At 36.7% G+C, this 20802-nt stretch overlaps 1 protein-coding gene across 2 annotated transcripts in view; it reads right to left on the minus strand.

The window, feature by feature from the left end:
* The window catches only part of bmpr1ab (bone morphogenetic protein receptor type 1Ab), a 72012-nt gene that overhangs the window by 27875 nt on the left and 23335 nt on the right, over positions 1-20802 (minus strand). Inside the window, exons 3-4 of one of the 2 annotated variants that reach the window (XM_087274931.1) lie at positions 16850-17056; positions 4094-4327 (exon numbers count right to left, since the gene is read on the minus strand). In XM_087274931.1, the coding sequence (XP_087131057.1) occupies positions 4094-4169 (76 nt within the window). In that variant the 5' untranslated portion in view covers positions 4170-4327; positions 16850-17056. 2 annotated transcript variants of the gene reach the window in all.

Here is a 20802-nt window from a genome sequence, read left to right on the forward strand (position 1 = left end):
ATCGGCTCCATGTCACGCCCGTACAGCACGCACTTTTCTGCTGTGTAAATCTCAGTCAACCTCCTGCCTGCTCACTAAAATAAGATCTGACAAGTGTCTGTAATGAGTGAAAATGGGGCACGGGTCCTTTAAGAGCGTTTGCCATTGTGTGTGCGTCTATGTGTGTGTGTGTGTGTATGTGTGTGTGTGTGTGAATGTGTAAACTTTCTATAACAAGCGCATGTGCAAGGCAGTTTTTTTTTCTGTTTCTCTGATGCTCGGATTAAGTTATTTTCTGTAATATATCAGGACAAGAATAAAGCACAAGATGTGGGATGCGACCTGTGTGAGCCTTGATTTAGTTTTCTGCTGCTACCACGAGTCAGGTGAGCTATCCTGTATTTTTTTAACTCTACGTTACACAACGTGCTTCACATATATTTGAAATATGTAGATGTAAGTAATTTGGATCATCAACATACTTTTGCCACTTCATTATCTGAGATTTGAAACGCATGGAAAAGCAGCCTAAAGACAATCAATGCAAAGTCGCGCACACACATAAGAGACACGAACGTGCTAGTGGAGTGTGTGTGTGTGTGTGTTTGTGTTTACAGCAGTTTGACTGATAAATATGAATTTGTAGCTAAATCGTTAACATTGCAAAGCAGCATTTCGCATTGTTTACATCGTTGCTACAGCATACTGTTAACGCTAAACACTGTACATGTCATGATCAATTTTAACAAATAAAAACACTTACAGGTTGTAGTTCACAGCTTCTGCTTTGAGGAGATTTTAGCTGAATCCAGCACTGAACTGGGAGAGATTCTGGAGCTGTTTTGTCAAATCTTGCTTGCTATGTATTTTATAATTCTCTGGAACATAATTAATATTGAACTGTAAACAGACGAAGCTCTGTGGAAACAGCAGCTTTGGACGCAGTTTTAGCTTCATCTCTGCTATAACGTTACAGCGCCTCTGGCCGCGGCCCTTAGCTGCGCAGTTTGTGTGCGCAGTAAACGAACCCTTGTGATCTCACTCGGGGCGGAAGTATTTTTTGTAGTCCCCAAAATTCGTTCATTGTAGGTTTTGCCAAGCTAACTCTTTAAAAATCAAGGTCTCCCTTTGCATTGAACTTAGAACTTTTTACATTCAGAGATGTTGTTTATGTTCACACAGCTACATTACACATCAACTAAAGTTTAAAATATGATATCATAGTGGACCACCCCTTCAATATATTAATGTAACCACGTACAACAATTCTGCACATTTGACTGATTGCTTGCCTTTATTATGTTACCTATTATTACGTTATACTTTAATAATGGCGATTATTAAACTGATATTCAGCAAAAGAGACTGGGTATGTTTCCTATTTCTTTAATGAAAATGAAAGAGACAGACAGTTACATTATAGGCTCTGTTTTGTTATAAATATGCATACAGTGAAGATGACTGTAACATAAATAGGCTATGTAACTATACGATGCTTTAACATTTTTTGGTGTCTGTTAAGTTGTCAAAATTAAAATTCCTTTCATCATATATTCATATTTTTGTTAAGATAGTGAAACAACATAGCCAGGGTGATGTGAAGTATTATAAAGTACACTGTTCCCTTTGAAAGATTTACCCGTCGTATCCTCGGGAGTTTCTTTTCCATATCAAACTTGTGAAGTCTGAACTTCAAGGTAAGGATGCAAGACTGCACTTTGAATTGGCTACTTAATATTGAGAAAAAGCCCAAATCAGATAGTGTAATGTCTGCAGCCGTGCCACCAATTTCAGATGTCTCCATTTTCCCCCATCCACACTGATAAGCAGCAACAGCGTTTTAAAAGGAAACATCTTCAGAGTTTCCAAAACACTCTGTTTTTGGGGCTCGAAAACTCTAGGATAGTGTGAACGGAGTGCGAAAATGTAGCAAAAGCTATGCGTTTGAACTAAATTTCCCCAATCCTCTCCTTAACACACAAACAGACTCCAATTTCAAAACAATGGCCCAAGCCTTTGTTTCTCTGCACAGCCGAATGTGACCCCAGCAACCTCTTCACACCTCAGCCTAAAGATGTGTATTCTCCAAATATAAGGGCCTACTCACACTATGCCATCCGTACCGTGCCCAGGCCCGTTTCCCGGATCGTTTGAGAAGTGTGAGTGCGCTGAATCGGGCTCAAGCACGGTTCACTTGGCCGGCCCTGGCCCGGTTGGAAGAGGTGTGCCTGAGCGCGGTACACTTGGGCTTTGGCGCGGTATGCTTGTGTGTGAGCGCGAAACGCGCCAAAGCCCGAAACCGAAAGCGAGACGTGACTTTTAAGGGACTGTTTGATATGGATTTATTAATCATTCTTACTGTTCAGTGATCGCAAACTGCCGTAGTTTATTAAAGACGCAAACTCCTCACAGCACGCCAGCTGCGCGCCTTCAGCAGACCTCCTCATTCCTGCAGCACGAGAGCTTTGATTGTTTATGAGCGCCAAAAGTGGCGGATCTGTTCGGTAAAATATCTGACTGTGTGTCCCCGCATCCCTAAGGACTGTTTGGCGAAATATTTGACTGCATGTCACTGCATAACAAACGACTGAAAGGATATAACTAGAGAAATCTCCACTGTGCTGCTAAATGAGAGCGTATGGCAAGCCGTTTTAACATTTAAACCTTGTTCTGACTATCCATAAATATATTTAGAGATATAATTATATATTTTGACAAGTCATTATTATAATTCGACTTGTCAGAATAACAATTAGAGATATCTACAATTGCAAATGTACTAGTACGAAATCAGATTGGAGATACCTGCAAATATATTATGACTAGTCATATTCCTCCATTGACTTCCATTGAAAAATATTTGCAGATATCTCTGAGTTTTGACTCGTCAAAAATCCAATTCAAGATATCTACAACTGCAATTCGACTATTAGTAAATTAATTAGAGATATCTTCAAATATATTTGTAAATATCTCTAAATATTACGAATTAAAGACATCTGTATGACTAGTAAAAACTCAGTTAGAGATATCTCTAATTACAATTGTGACGAGTCAAAACTCATTTAGAGATATCTGCAAATATTTTTCAATGGAAGTCAATGAAGGAATATGACTAGTCATAATATATTTGCAGATATCTCCAATCTGATTTCGTACTAGTACATTTGCAATTGTAGATATCTCTAATTGTTATTCTGACTAGTCGAATTATAATTATGACTAGTCAAAATATAATTAGAGATATCTCTAAATATATTTATGGAGTCAGAACAAAGATTTAAATGCTAAAAAGGCTTGCCATAGAGAGCGCTTCTGAACAGCGCAGCAGCGATGACGTAAGCGTGCCGTGGCCCGGTATGGTGTGAGCGTGGGCCGTCGGGGGAGACGGGAGGGGGGACAAGCGTGCTTTGGCCCGGTTCGAGGCAACTGTACCTAGTGTGAGTACGGCCTAAATCACCTCTGAGTGAATGAATGAATTACGTGAACACACTACAGTCTCTAAAAGAGGCCATTACATTCACATAAAGCCAGTCATTTGAGAGAGAAAAGAAGTGTGCAGTTCCTCATGTCTGCGTTTACCTGAAATGGAGTCAAAGTCTCCATTACTGCCGACCCATCTGAGAGAAGATCACAAGGGCATCAAATCAATAAAATTAAATAATGTAATTCAGATGAATATCCTGGCAGATAGTGTTTGTTTGCTAATGCATCGCAAATGTGAGGAGACGGATCCAGAGCATTCGGGGCCTGATGAGAATAAAAAGCGAGGCCATTACCACGCCATGTTTTTAAAGGCCACCATCCATTAAAACAGGCTTCTGCTAACACTGGGTATCATCCAAACACGGCGAAATCAATTCTCCTGCTGTCTCAGTCTGCTTTGTATTATAAATTGCTGTTGGATTTCTATTACGCATCCAGATGAAACAAAACAGATGACCCTATCAGTTTTCGCCTTCTTCCTTCACTCAAATCAAGGCCAAACAAAAAACACATTTTTGTTTACGATCCAAAAGACACACACTGAGGTTACTGACAAGCATCTGTATGGTCCACTGGGAATAAAGCAATGGGCAAATGTAGGCACTTTATAGTAATGAATTGGACTTACCCTCGGCCAATGGTGAGAGGAGGACAGCAGCTACTAAAACGCCAAAGACGATGATCGTGAAGGTGCTTTTCATCATGAAGGTCGAGTTGTTGAACTGTATGGCTGTGTTGGTCGTGATGTACTGCACCACTTTTGAATTACTGAAGTATCCAATCAGTTGTGAAGATGAATGGACACGGTAAGAGTATGAAGACTTCTCTAAGGCCTCTTTACAGTCTCCTCTTGTGGAAAACCCTGTAATAAAGAGAGAGACACTTATTAATTTCTGAAAAATCATGATGTACAAAAGACATATGCAATATTGACATTTAAAGACGACACTACCTGACAAAATTATTGTCCTCTATATAAGTTTTAGGAACAACAAATAATAACTTGACTTCTAGTTGATCATTCGGTATCAAAAGTGCCTAATATGAAAGGCAAAGGCCTCTAGATTACACTTATTTTAACAAAATAAAATATGATCATGCCTTGATTTTTAATTATTTAATTAGGACAGTAAGGTCTGACTGTGCTAAGACAAAAGTATTCTTACTTAACAGAAAAAATGTACAATGTAGAATATAAAGTCTTGCTGCAGTGGAAAAATAATTATTTTGTATGACTCCTATGAGCTTGGAGGACTGCATTCATACAGCTCTGCAGTGACTCAAATAACTTATTAATAAAGTCATCTGGAATGCAAAGCAAGCGTTCCTGCAGGACTCCCAGATTTTATCAAGATTCTCTGGATTCATCTTCAATGCCTCCTTCATCTTACTCCAGACTAGCTTAATAATGTTCATGTCTGGAGACTGGGCTGGCCATTCCTGGAGCTCCTCGACCTTCTTTGCTTTCAGGAACTTTGATGTGGAGGCTGAAGAATCAGAAGGAGCGCTAGCCTGCTGAAGAATTTGCCCTTTCCTGTGGTTTGTAATGTAATGGGCAGCACAAATGTCTTGATACCTCAGGCTGTTGATGTTGCACTCCACTCTGCAGATCTCTCACACGCCCCCATACTGAATGCAACCCAAACCATGATTTTTCCTTCACCAAACTTGAATGATTTTTGAGAGAATCTTGGGTCCATGTGAGTTCCAATAGGTCATCTGCAGTATTTGTGATGATTGGAATGCAGCTCAACAGATGATTCATAAGAAAAATCTACCTTCTGCTACTTTTCAAAATGATTAACTAAAAGTCAAGTCATTTTTTGTTGCTTGTACAACTGGGATCTTTGACAAGGCTTTTGTCAGATAGTGTATATTAACAATAATTATAGAACAAGTTTTTGAGCTTTTGAAAAAGAGAATTTAACCCTTTAAGCGGAGTGTTTTTTTGCTGGTACTCTGGCTGTTATGGATCAATAAATTTGACACTTAAACCATCATTAGATGGCGTCAAGTCTTGTCTGAATGAGTGATTAGTTCAATAATTCATTCAAATAATTGTTTTGTAAAAGTGCTGGTGAAGATGAAAGATCAAGATCAAAGCTGCATTTTCATTATGTGTCATGAGTTTATCATAATATAATGGCTCATTCAGTACAGTATAGTATGGTACAAATTTATTTCCCTTTCCATTGCTTTAAGTCCTAAAATAGCAAATCATACAACATTTTGGGACTGTTTCACAAGAATACCTAGCACAACAGTACAGTAATTAGGGCATACTCACACTATGCTATCCGAACCGTGACCAGGCCCGTTTGCTGTATCATTTAAGAAGTTTGGGTGCTCTGAATCGGGCTCAGGCATGGTTTACTTACCCTGGCCCAGTAGGAAGAGGTGTGCCTGAGCGCGATTCACTTGGGCTTTAGGGTGGTACACTTATGTGTGAGTGTAAAACGCGCCAGAGTCTGAAACTGAAAGCGAAACATAGCTTTTACGGGGCCGTTTCATTTGAATTAATTAATCATTCTTACTGTTTAATGATTGCAAACCCCCTTACTGCACGACAGCTGTGCACCTTCAGCAATATCTGCTGAATATAATATAATATAATATACCTAATATCTGCAGCATGAGAACTTTATGGTTGTTTATGAGCGTGAAAAACGGCTGATCTGTTCAGCGAAATATTTGACTGCGTGTCACTGCATATTAAAATCTCCACTGTAATGAGCGGAAGTGCCTACTGAACAGCGCATCATTGATGATGCAAGCATGCCCAGGCCCAAATGTAATGCGATTCGATTGAGACAGGAGGGGAACAAGCGTACTTTGGCCTGGTTCAAGGCAACTGTACATAGTGTGAGTACGCCCTAAAAGTGGGGCTAGACTCGCTGCTGAACACTACAGGTTTAAAGAGAATCATCATTAGCAAGTGCTATAGGGTGAACAACCACACAGAAAAGACTATTTTTAAAAACAACTAAAATATGACTTGCAGTAGCTATGTTTCCATCCACCTATTTTATGTGAAGTTAGATATGCACATACATCTTTTTTTTTTTTTTATCAGATGTTGGAAATGGTAAGATGCGCAAAAGTTTTGAAAATGTGCATAAAACGTGCGCATAACAGAGTAGGATAAACTTTTTATTCAATAAGAGAAGATGTGCATAAACTACGATTGAAATACTTTTTCAGAACAAATTCCAGTATTCGCTTAAAAAAAAAAAAGTCATGTGATAAGGTTACAAGAGATCATGTGATGATACAAATGTGTGTGACTGGACAAACCAGCAGGCTGAGCACAATGTAAAACATCTGAAATGTTATTTTGGTCATTCTAAAATGCCTTTCCCATTTCAGTACTCGTGATATTATATTATAAATACCTCCAGAACTGTCAAGAGTGTCTGTGTTCCGCGTCTCACACCTTCAACTCCAACATGCCTTCATTGCATGTTGGCATAGTCTTCTGAGTCATTAATTAGATAAAGAAAATATTCACACAGCTTCTCCTAGCGCAACAAATTCCATTTTTAATGTTGATATTTGGCGCCAGTTAAGCAGGAAATGATGATTTTGTTCTCTTTAACTGGCTGGATGGAAACGCTGCTTTATTCCCACGTCTTTTATGCACGTCTTTTTTGCACATAAATTTAATTCGCATTTTTGAATGGAATCATAGCTAATGGTCAAAGAAATGCTAGTCTCTTCTTGTGATACAAAGCCACATGCCAAAAAGCAAGAATGTGATCGGTTGTATGTCCTCCATAGCTCTTCATGGGGCAGTTCACTTGTTGCATCTAACCATGTAGAAATCATGAAGTGCTTCTCTATTTGCGTGTGGTTGCCTCTCGCCTAAATTTAAATTAATGAATTTGAGTGTGTTACAGATGCAATATACAAGTGCCCCGTATGACTTTCTCCTTAGTTAGCAGTAGTGATTTGGCAGTAAAAATGAAAGCCTGATGAAGATGACCTGTACCAAATTATACTGTACTGTGCCGTACTGCTTAGTGAAAATGAGGCATAAGTAATGTGATTGAAACAGCAAAGAGAACTAAGTGACCTTAGGGAACCTTGTAGTCCTACATATCATCAAGGCTAAGGAAAAATTGCACAACATCTAAGGCAAATGCAATTGGCAAATGCTGCTAACATTAGCCTGGATGTGCATTGTAACTCTTCTCAATGCATGCTGTGCCAGCTTTTGCATGGCATCAGTTTACCCAATCAGTAAACATTTATGTCACTAGTTCCTATTACGCTGGATAAGACTGCTCTAAAATAGGAGCTTATTTAGTTCCTCTAAAAGGTGTTCCTAGAAGTAAAATCATTCTCAGTTCCTGCAGTGCAAGCACCCTTTAAAAATAGTTCTTCTGCTAATAGTTCTAAGAACCATGAAAAAAGATCCTACTGTTCCACTCTTTTGAATATCTTGCTTTATGCTCCTAAGTCAAGGTTTGAGCAAATGATGACAGAAATACATTTTTTTGGAGTGTCCCATTCAGAGGGCTGATGTTGGGTTCTGTCCAGCGTTAATAACATAATGTGTCTGCTCTCTCTTAGCTCCTGCTTGTCTCGATGCAATTAGTGGCTCCCAGAGGCTCCGCGGGACTGGGGGCCTGAATTAACAGGCACAGAGAGGGGGCCGGTGTCTGTCACTTTTCATTTGGCCAAGGGGGACAAAGAGCCCCGACCTGCGCCCTACTTTTCACACTTCCCTGACTCCTGGGTAATGGGGAAACAAAAGGCGGGGCTCCCGTGGCTCACAGGGACCCCTTAAGACAGACTGGATCCCTCTACACACAGGACCACAGGGCAAGGGATGGAGAGATGTGACCAGCAACAGGTTTCAACAACTCATTCTTTCCCACATCAATTATTAAACTGGCATGCTACATTCTAAGGAAGAGCAATAAAATATTCTTCTTCTACTACTACTACCTATTATTATTAGAAAAGCTCTGATCAATCAGCCGGTCATCGGTATTGGCCGATAATCACATTTGATGACTTAATTGGTATTCACTGATCTCATGAACCGATAGCAAATGTTTGTGTTTGTTGGAGATGAGTAAAATATTTGAATGACCTTGCATGTATTTAGGCCTTTTTAGAACAGAACTAAATGTTCAGTGTTTTTGACAATATTGCAAGTTCACTAAAACCTGGCTGGAAATATTAGATAAAAAAAAAACAAAAAAAAAAACAAAAACGTAAAACTTATATTTTTTCACTTGAATATTTAATAATATAACTTCTTGTAATGTACTTAATGCAATAAACAGTAGTTTATAGATCTACTGCCCTTTAAGTAAAGAAGTAAGGGATTAATAGGTTTGCATTTTAACTTCTTTTGCAGCAACTAGCACTCCAAATGTTTTCTTGATTGAGATATGTTGCTTCCAAATTGCATTGTTAGTTATTATTCTTCCCAATTTGTTTTTTGACATGTTCACACCTGCTAATAAATAGTAGTATTTCATAAATGTACTATAATACACATTTGTTTTTATTATTTCATTATCACTATTTCTCATTATTATTTATTTTAATATTTAAATATTTATTACATTTTATAATGTAAATATCAAAACATTGAATCAATATATGAAATCCACTACTAATGCTCTTATTTGTACTATTACTATTATTATTTATTCATAATTAATATCCAAAACTATTTATTCAATTAAACTACATTAAAAACAGTACTGAAACTCACACATATTTACTATATATATTTAATAGAGCAAATATTCTAGTGATGTAATCAGTTATAATAGCAACTAATTTTCTTCATATTAATAATATAAAATCATAATAATACAGCCATTATTACATGACAAAAATATTACACTTTTAAATATTATTAAAGTGTTTAATATTATTAAAAATATACATACAACATTTCTTTTTAATATGATTCCGTTTTTAGTAAATGTTTGTTTGACAATTAAATCAGCAACTTAAAAGCTAATTAAAGTTGTATTTATATTAGATTTGTAATAATAAAAAAGTATATATTAAATAATACTGCACTATAAATGTTTAATAAAAAAGGCTTAACAGTTAGAACAGTAGTTATTTTTTAATTACATTTAAAATTTATTCAGTCATCAACTAGCATTCATAATAATAATAATAATTATGATGAATGTGATTAGATCACTCATACTCATGGATGGGTTGGATCTTGCATTAAAGCCTGTAAATAACCAGACTGAAAGATTCACTCTGAAGTTTTGCCTTGAGAGAGGCAGAAGTCTAGTAAAAGCATGTCAGGACTAGCCTGTGTGGAAAGCTTCAGGGCCCGAGGACAGGAAGTGTGCTGACAGAGAAAGAACAATCCCATCATAAAGCCTCGACACTTACATCTGTGAACGAGATCACTTCACCAGTCACAACACAGAAATAAAGTGAAATATACACTGCAAGCCAAAACTTTGGGATCAGTATGATTTTTAAAAAGTTTGAGGTAATGATGCTGAAAATTGGGTTTTAAATTACAGGAATAAATTACATTCTAAACTACATTTAATAAAATAAATAAAGATAGTTATTTTAAACTGTAATAGTATTTCAAAATGTTTGAGAAATACTGTATTATGGGTAAAGAGAATAGCCTTCTTAAATTTGCAGGAAAAGAAAAAAATTCAGGTTTTTCATTTTTTATTCAAATCACAAAGTCCCGGCTTGGAAAAATCCATTTTATCTTGTTGTTAGAAATCAGAATTACTACAGATGTGAATTTGCAGTGACACAAAGTTTAATACCAATAACAGAGTTTGAAAACTGGCACCAAGCAAATCTCTGCAGCAGATGGAGCACTATTAAATCAGAAGCCAAAGATGCCATAGAGTCGTGCAGCTAAATGGCATAATTTATAGTCTCGCTGAGAATTCCTTTAGAGGAAAGCTCCTCATTAATTTCCTTTGAATGGATGAAAGAGCAGAGAGACGAGGGCGAAAGGTAAAGCAACTGTAGCCACCATATAGAATGACCACACCTTATAGCAAATCACTGAGGCATGGCATGTGGTTTCTGGGAAGGCATTCCCACCATCGTCAATCATATGATGCTTGAAAGGGGAAGTCGCTCTGGAGACAGAAATCTGAGGAAGAACAGAGTGAGCTGTGTGTCACTCGCTTCCCTAAAGATAATGCTGCTTTGACAGGGCCTTTGAGTATCTTTGTTTTTTCAGCTAAGTCCATTTCATAGAAGGAAAAGATAAGCGCAAGATGCCAAACATCCCCTTTCAGACAGGTTTTGGAAAGGCAGGTGAACAGATGAACAGCAAAAGGGATCCCGCGGGATATCCTGTTAAAGGGATTGTTCACACAAAACTGAAAAATGTTGTCTTTATTTACTCACAGATCCAAAACTGTTTTGACTTGCTTTCTTTCCTTGAACACAAAAGAAAACACAGTGAAGAAAGATGGAGACCTGTAACAATTGACATACATAGTATTAGTTTTTTCTACTATGGAAGTCAAGGTTACAGATGTTCAGCTTTTTTCAAAATATTTTTTTTTTGTATGTTCACCAGAATAAAGAAACCGCTTGAGGATGAGTGAATGTTCATTTTTGGGTGAACTGTCCCTTTAAGTCTGTGGTCTTGATTGATGCACATGCTGAAAAATTGCATACAAAACCAGTCTTATGACAAAAAATACAAAAATACACAGAGCAACACTGAAGAACATGATTTTATCCAGAATTAGCAGTACAATGTTATGATATTAAACCAACATATGCTGGCTCAATAAATGAAAAATAAATCACTATCGTTTTAAAACTATTGTTTTAAGGCAATCATTTTTAAAGGATTACAGTCTTAATTCAAACACAACATTGTTTTATTCATAATTTTTATCAACATGATAACTAAATCAACTAAATAAAACAATTAAATATGCTCACAGTTTTATAGTTACCTTTATATATGTTATATATTGTTCTATATATATAGGCATTGGACAGTATAAGATTTTGACGGTATGATAAACTTGGATAAAAATATAACAGTTTAACAGTATAACAGTCACGGTATTGTGATGTTTTTTCCCCCCTTTGAACATAATATATTTTATTTTAAGAAACATTTTAAATATTTTGCAGCAGTAAACATGTCAGGCCAAATAATTCAAATTATTCATTGACTTCAGATTTCTTTACAATGTCCAACTGCATCTTCTCTGCTGGTAATACTGTTGTCCTAAAAAAAAAAAAAAAAAGTCCAATTTTTTTTTTTTACATAAACCATAGGAACGGTATAGCAGAAAATTTTGGCTGTTTTAAAACCTTGACTTTTCCTAATCGTGGTATACTTTAAAAACAGTTTCATCCCATGCCTAATATATACACTTTACAATTATATCTAATTAAATAAAGGGTTACACATAACCTTTTTGGTCTGGTCAGACTTGGATAGGCATGGGACGATAACCGGTTTCAAGGTTTACCACAGTTAGGAAAAGTCATGGTTTTAAAGCCGCTAAAATTTTCTGTTATACCGATCTGAAGTTTTTTCTGAATGTGTTTGTAAATGAATCTGTGTTTTTGAAACTAAAGGTAGCAGATGTCATTTATTTATTTTAATTATTTAGGCTTTGTTACAAAATATTATAAATGTTTTCTAAAGTAAATTATTAAAAGTATATATTAAATTATTAGAAAATGTAGGGTTTTAAAACCTTGACTATTCCAAACCGCGGTATACCTAAAAAACGGTTATCATCCCATGCCATATCATCTCATAGAGTAAACGTTTGAGATACGGAACCCTTAGCTGAGGACAAAAATAAAAAATAAAAAAGCAATCCAGTGGGTTTATCAGGATGCCATGAAGTGTCCTAGACATTGTGTCAGGTGGCATCCACAATAACACACTATTAAAAATCAGTTGTGTGATCGATAACTGTGCCAAAATTGGGGTAATGTAGTTATTTTGATGAATAAAATTGAGCACAATAAAACACTTAAAAAGTTATAAAAACTGAAAAAATAAACAGAATTCAGGAAAAATAAATCAGAAATAGATAAACGATGAAACTGATTTCGAAGGGCCTTGATTTATAATCTAATTGGATAAAACATGGTGATTTCATCATAAACAATTATCAACCTACAGCAAAAAGGCATAAACAAGTTGCACTTTTAAAACCAGAATGTCTTAAAAGAGGTAATCTAACAATGACAGGACTGAAATGTGTCCATCATCTCCATGAAGTGTTTAGAAAAACAAGACAAGCCCTGCTCACCCCAACACACTCAAACACAAACATGCTTTTCGTCAACACGGAGCATGCTCTCTAACTGGTAGATAGAGTGAATGTGGTATGTGGATATGTGTGCTGGCATGCGTTTCCCTGGCCCCTCCTGGGGGCCCCTCCTTGCAGGCAACCCAGCGCCTCGCCTGCCTCTCAAGTCACGCCGGCCAGCAGGGAGAGCAGACTTCCTGGCTCCACTCTCATTGTTTGCTTGGCTGCTTCTGAGGCTCATCCAAGGCTGGATTACCATAAGAATACTGAAACGTTCCTGCAGAGCAAACCTCCTGCTGCACTTCTTCTCTCCTGTCCTCCTCCCCCTGCTCTATCCATCATTCCACCTCTTCCAATCTCTCAGTCACGCTCTGCTACCAGCAGGCCCGGATTAAGAACTCAGGGGCCCCTGGGCACATTATCTTGTAAGGCCCCCTACCTGGCCGCACCCCAATAGTTGAATTTAAAAAATAAGAATAATATAATAATTTTTAAATAAAATGAATCTATAATTTGTTGCCCACATATTCAAATAAATGATTATAGTACATATGTATTTATAGTCTGTAAAGATTCAAATTATTTTTCAAAGCACTAAATAAAAATACTAATAAAACTACACACACACATATATATATATATATATATATATATATATATATATATATATATATATATATATATATATATATATATATATATATATATATATATATTTATTTTTTATTTTTTTTATTTTTTTTAAGGGTATTTTACTGTATTGCTTTTACAAACTTATAAAGCATATTATTGCCATGGCATATAACGCACAATGCTTCTCCAATCCAGTTCAATGAATCTGAGTTCTATGAATCTGAGTCTTTCATAATACAAACACTAATTTACTGTCTCTCTCCTCCTCTCCCTCTATTTTCTCTACTCTTCTTGTGATGAAGACTTGATTATAAACCTAAAAGTATCCGAAATCACACACACTATACCTCTTCTCTCCCGTCTCTCTCTCTCTCTCTCTCTCCCTCTCTCTCTCCCTTTCTGTCTGTCTCTCACACGATGAATCCAGTCCGCGCTGCGCTGTCGTTAGCCTCCTCCGCCTGGTTAATGCTAGCTACTCATCATTTAAAGTTAACATCTTCTTCTGTACCCTCATTCTCCTGATCACGGGTCTGTTTAAAGATGGTGTGTATGGAAAATGCCTCAATAAAGATGCCTCCTCTCCTCTTTTTCTCGCGTTTGCTAAATCCACTTGTCCACTCATTTTTGATCTATGACAGATATAACGTTAACGTTACACTAAAGTCCGCTCAGTTTAGTGCGGGTTATTACAGAACTGACGTTTCCGCGCTTGACCAATGACAGCATTCTGTTTAGTTAACGAAAGAAAGGCAATTTAAATATAATAATAATATTACTATGTGATCGCGATTTTTTTTGCTCAGAGGAAATACAGTTGTCTGAGCAATATAGTTTTTGAAGAGAGGGAGGCGCGGCAGGCGCCTATAAAAAGGCTAAACATTATTAAATACCCACGAGACACTTGTGACTTTATATCACATTTGCATTATTTTTAAAAAATGTTTCTTTCCTGTTAAAAATAAATATATTTCCAATCTGATATGTAATGGGGAGTTCAACTGATGGTGGATTCGAACCAATGTTATGAGTAATCGCGTCAAAAGATGATGCCGTGTGCCTTACAAGGTGCGCCACTGCGGATGTATTATTTCACTGCTCTTTACTCATCTTGTCTCTATCAATCAGGCATCGATGGGCGTAAACCCTGGATAGCTTAGTCCAACTAGATGCGCTATTTGCAATTAGCCTAAAAAGACACTCCGAAATTGTCTTTTTTTCTCCCCCCTCGCAGGGGCCCCTAGTGCGCAGGGGCCCCTGGGCCTGTGCCCATAAGGCCCATTGGTTAATCCGGCCCTGGCTACCAGCACCGCCTGCCTTTCGCCTTTTCCTCTCACATCTACAGCCGCCTTCAGTTTGTATCTGTGGCTTATCTGATGTCTGAACAACCCTCAAGAGACACAGAACAGACTAATGGAAATTTAAAAGAGGGTTATTGGAAAACAAGACCGTACAACTGATAGTATTGATACTGAAAAGGTGCAAGAGGGTAAAAATGAAACATCTGTGGGTAAAACTGAGTGGAAAGTGCAGAAAGTTGAAGGGAAGGAAATGGGGCGGAGGTTTGAGGCGCGGGACTGAAACCAGACAGCTGTGGGTTCAAAAACACACTGATGATGCTGTATGTGGTTTTTTGAGCTCATCCTGCTCTACCAAACACCCACGTGAAGGCCATAGTGATGCCATAGTGGTTGACACATATTTACAATTGTTTGTCACCAGGGCTTCACATTAACTTTTTTGATCCCCAGCCATTGTGGCTAGTAGATTTCCAACATTACTAGCCACGTGCCTTTTTCACTAGCCACAATTTTATTGTTGGGAAAATATATTTTGTATGCTTAAATTTGACTTTGCTATAATTACTTGATTTAGATTATGTGTTGTGTCCACATGCCATGTGTTGCATATGAGCTTGCTTAATGTGCATGCGCTAATGCGTTGTGTCACATTGCAATTAGTTTTTTTTCACATGATTTTTTTTAGGGCTCAAAATTAAGGTTTTACCAAATTTATCTATCCTGGCTAAAGGTCCTATGTGACCAACTACACGTAAATGGAGAGTTAATCTCATATTAAAGCAATATTTTGGGTAAAAAAAAAATAAAAAAAAGAAGAAAAGAAAGAAAAAAAACATAATTAAACAATATTATTAAAAATACCTGTAAGCAAAAGAAAGCAGGTAAAAAAAAACATACCATGTGTGATCATGAAAGATGATTAATGTTAGGCCTGATAATAATCTGTTCGATGAATAATTAAAGCAAAAGCAGAGTCTGCTGCCGGTTACAAAAGGATATATTAAAAATACATCAAAGGGGAAAAGTTGTCGTATTTACCCAGACAATTTAAAAAGAGCATACATTAAAGCAGTAATCACAATAGTGTGAAACAGTGATATTTTTTTTATCCAAGGTAATCATACCGTCAGAAACTTATACCGGCCCATGCCTACAGGAAATATTATGACAGAATTGTATGTGAACTTTTTAATTTCTGGCTTTTTTTTAATTTTCTTTTTTTAATACTATAATTTTAATACGACATTTTCAAAGTATAAGAAATTGTACAAATTTCAACTGTAAACTATAAAATGAAAAAAATGCAATGTGAAGGGATAAAAGTCTTTAAATGTTTCAATTATAGCATATGCAGTGAAATTAACATTTCAAAACAGGTAATTAAGACCAACTAGTGACATTCGATTGAGGCAGTATTGATTTATTTAGCATTTGATGTGTTCAATCAAGTGCACTAATTATAGTTCTGAAGAGCAAAAGTAGTCATTTAGAATGGAGAATTCAAAACTCAAATATAATTGTTACATGGCATGATATAATGTTTTATTCTCGTCTGCCAGCCATTTCCAGCCTGGTCTTAGCTGGTTAGACTGGGAGATGACTAGATAAGATCAGTTTGACCTGCCTAGCCAAAGCCAGCTGTGTCCAGCTCAAACCAGGCTGGTCAAGCTGGTTTTGGCTGGTCCTTTTTCAGCCTGACCAGCTAAGACCAGGCTGGAAATGGCCAAGACCACTCTAAAACCAGGCTGGTTTACCAGCTTAGGCTGGTTTCAGGCTGTTTTTTTCTCCAGGGTTATTATTAATAAGAATAGCCCATTCTTTATAAAAAAAAAATAACCCTTATTGAAAATCTCTAAGCATCGAATTTACTGGGATTTATTTTTCAAAACTCCAAATCTGCTTTTCCTCTTTATAACAAAAAACTTCCATCGATCCAAATGTCTAGACAAGAGCCAGACTACAAGCTGCACCGAAACTGACCACTTCAGAGAGTCCACCTCTAGCCTCACTTTAACATCAATGAGCACCATGTCAAATAGCAGCACATCACAATTTAATTTTACAATCATAACATTTCCTCACACAGAAAACACACTTTTCTAAAAGTAAGTAAATTTGTCTGAGAGAAGTTGTGTTAATGGTGGTTCAGATTTACTGCCATAAACACTCTCTGTTTGGACGTACAGAGCAGATCCTGGGAAACTTGTGCAGAGGCTGCTGTGGGTTCACAAGACGGCTAGATCCATTCTAGTCTGTAATTACAACATTGAGCTGAAAATAAGGCTTTGTTTAAGCAGATGCACACGCTCCAGCACATTCCACAACCAAATGTAACTTGGTTCTCCAGAGAGGGCTTCACGTCACTGAGACATATGGCTGAGAGGTTCATTTCTGAAAAACACAGCAGAAGGCCCAAGCTCAGCCCAACAATCACAAATCTGGAAACTGGACAAGAAATGCTCTGAACGTTATACATTACACTATTGTACAAAGGCACAGTGCCAGTTTTTTTTTTTTTTTTTGTGACAAATGTGACACCAGAGAATGTGTAATGGGACAAATGTTTTGTTTTTTTCCATTGTTCAAAGTCATTGTTATGGTTTCAGAAAAGTATTCTAATCAAAATCCTAATAATCAAAGCTATCAGATTCACCCTGTCATATTACAGGAACAAATAAGCTTGTGAAATGTATTAGAATAGAAAACAGTTATTTTAAACAGTAATAAGATTTGCAATGCAATATACAATTTTTACTTTATTTCTTTTTTAAAAGATGTAGCCTTAGTGAGCATACCATAATTGTATCAACAACACTGTACGTGTATTTGTACTTCACTGATTTTCATATGACTTGACTATAATTACTTTATTGGTCAGTCGATATTTTTAGCAAATGAGATGAACACAGAGTTCAGTGTATTTGAAATCAAACAGACAATTGTTTATGTCACACAGTAAACAAGTTAACTAGTCACTAGCAAATCTGTGGTGCATTTGGTGCTGATATATTTGGAAAGGTTGGCCAAATATGAATCATTGTGAAACTTTTGGGAAAGGATACATCAAATGACATATTCTATTCTATTCTATTCTATTCTATTCTATTCTATTCTATTCTATTCATAAATGTACAAAACACACACAAACACTAAACAAAAACGTATAAAATAAATGACTGTCTTTAGTCTAGTGGCCTACAACAATTATTTTCGATAATAATACTTATATTTTTACAATGTGCAAGAAGTTATGGCATTCAAAAATATGAACACATCCTGTAAGTCTATAAAGCATTCCCTATGTGATAACGCCTATTGAAATGTAGTTTAGAATTAAAATCAAGTTAAATTACAAAAACTAAAAATTGCCTTATTAGATATGTAGTCACATATACCTATTAGAGATGCTCCGATCAGGATTTTTGCATCTGATACTGAATACTGATACCTTGTCATGGTGATCAGCTGTTACAGAGTACCGATTCTGATGCATTATAATGCATTAAGCACATTTTCCCTTCAAAAGTATGATACCTAAGTGGAGATCTCTCCTTACCCAAGAGAATAAATTTAAAATTCAGCATATAATCCCTTAAGCTTGTCTCATAAAAAATAAATAAATAAAAATTGGTAAAAAATTTTTTTTACTAACAATTCAATTTGGAAACATTGCAAACTGTAAAATGGCCTAAATCCATGCAGTAACTGCTATATGTATAACATCGGTGCGCACTTGCATCTTCTTCTGCTTGTAAATGCAAAAACAAACATTTGCGTTCGGTTCATGAGAGCAATTACCGATTGAGTCATTGAATGTGATTATCGGCAAATAGAGATCTCTGACCGATGTCCTAAGAACTATACAACAAACAAGAAGTTAATCCTGCCGAGTTTCAATTTAGACAAAATAGGCTAATTTTCGGTTTTGCAAACAAAACTATTTCTGAAACAAACTGCAGAGCATTTGTGCATTGAGATCAACATCGCAGTAGGGTTGGGCGATGCTGACCGATTTGGCATTGTATGATGTCTTATGTGAAACATCGCAATGGATGATGGCATCATCGTCGTAGGCGGCGGTGAATTGTTTATTTATAAATAATTAATTAAGTTATAACAAATTAATTAATCATTTGTAGCCTACAGTTTCAACTACCTGACCAAATCATAAATAAATAAAGATAAGTTACATACAAATTACCACCTTTCAATCACTTTTTCCCCAGGACTCTGGCATGAATAGGCAGAATGATGTGTCATTACAATGGCGTCGAAAAACTTGGTTGATAAAATAGGAGCACAACCAACAACAAGCAACCAAAAGTATCTGAGATTTTTGCTAAAATTACTAAGTACAAGCGTGAAAGTGACAGATTAAAGCAGTGTACTAATGCTGTGACACATTACTTGATAGATTCAAAAGACTGAAGAGTCGTTAGATAGAGATAAGATTGAAAAGTCGTTAGATAGAAACAAGATTAAATAAATATCTTGTATAATACTTATAGTGAGACGCGATCCAGCGGTATATCCTTGATAAACTGTCTGACGTGCACTGCTCTCTGGGGTGACTGCTAGACTTCAGATTCAGACTCGCACATAGCCCTGCACTGCAATACATGACAGAGAGTGTGTGTGTGTGTGTGTGGGGTCATGTCATGTGTGTTTTAAACGGTATAGTGTGAAAGGGGGGCTTTTCAGAATTTCTAGTTGAAACGCCAGTGTGAACGGGACCGTATTCTTTTTCAAATGCAATTTTAAAACTAAGCCGTAATAGTGTAAAGGGGCCTCCGCGCCCACACTAGCGTTTCGGAACATCTCTCCATCTACACCAAAATGCTGAAAACGCACATCACGTGACCACACACACACGCACTCAGGCATGCGCTGCAGCCTGTCAACCCAGATGAGAGCTGTGCTCGTCCGAGCATCAAGGATCTAACGCTGAATCTAATCTCACTATATTTGTTAAACGTCACATTTTTTCTTGTTGTCTCTATCTAATGATATATTCCCTGACTTTGGTCTTTTTAATCTATGACTTGTTCTCAGGTAACGTGTTTTGACTGAGCCCAAAGATAAGTTAATGATTAATGTAACCACGTACATTCTGTATATTGACTGATTGCTTGCCTTAATTTCCAATAATGTATAAATTTATTGTACATTATACTGTTATAATGGCCATTATGGATTATTAAAACTGATATTCAGCAAAAGAGAGGGTTTCATATTTTCATTAAAAATGAAGAGGAGGCAGTAATGTTATAGGCTCCGTCTTGTTTTGAATACGCATACAGTATAGAAGATGCTCATATATACAGCACAACGCCTCAACCTTTTCTGCTGTCTATTAAGTTGTTAATATCAAAATGAAAGCAGTTCCTTATATCATGTCATTATTAAGATATAGTGAAACAACGTAGCCAGGATGATGTGAATACGGTTATAAAGTACACTGTTCCCCTTGAAGATTACCCAAAATGTCCTTGGGAGTCTGTTTTCCATATCAAACTTGTGAAGTCTGAACTTCAAGGAGAGGATGCAGAACTGTGTGTGTAGGCTACTTAATATTGAGGAAAAAGCCCCAATCAGAGAGGTGAATGTCTGCAGCACCGCTTGTTTTCAGATGTCTCCATTTACCCCCATCCACACTGAGACGGAGAAGCAGCGTTTTAGAATGAAAACGGCCTCTTCAGTGTTTTCAAAACGCTCTGTTTTCTGCGCTCGAAAACTCCGGCGCAGTGTGGACAGATGGCCTAACCGTAGCAAAACTTATGCGTTTTCAAACTAACACGCATTAGTGTAAACGGGGCCTTAGTGTGAATTTTTTCGCAAGCGGTTTTCTGCTGCGATGGAGGATCGCGATGCCGGCTCAGCATCATGATTTCTATCGGCCATCAGTGATTGACGATAGCATCGTCTATCGACCTGACCCTACATTGCAGTATTTTGTTCCGGGATGAATCTTTTTTTTAACTAATCATTTGAGTAAATGATTTAAAGATCCTTTTATAAATAATCACTCGTTTCATTTATAAATGAATTAGCCATTTTGAATGTTTGAGAAGTTGACAAATACTCGTTAAGACAGGGATTTTTGTTGTAGTAATAATTATGTAGCACAAATTGAGCTA

Source organism: Danio rerio, chromosome 12 (genome assembly GCF_052040795.2).
Source record: "Danio rerio strain M-AB ecotype USA chromosome 12, GRCz13ab, whole genome shotgun sequence".
NCBI classification, from domain to species: domain Eukaryota; kingdom Metazoa; phylum Chordata; class Actinopteri; order Cypriniformes; family Danionidae; genus Danio; species Danio rerio.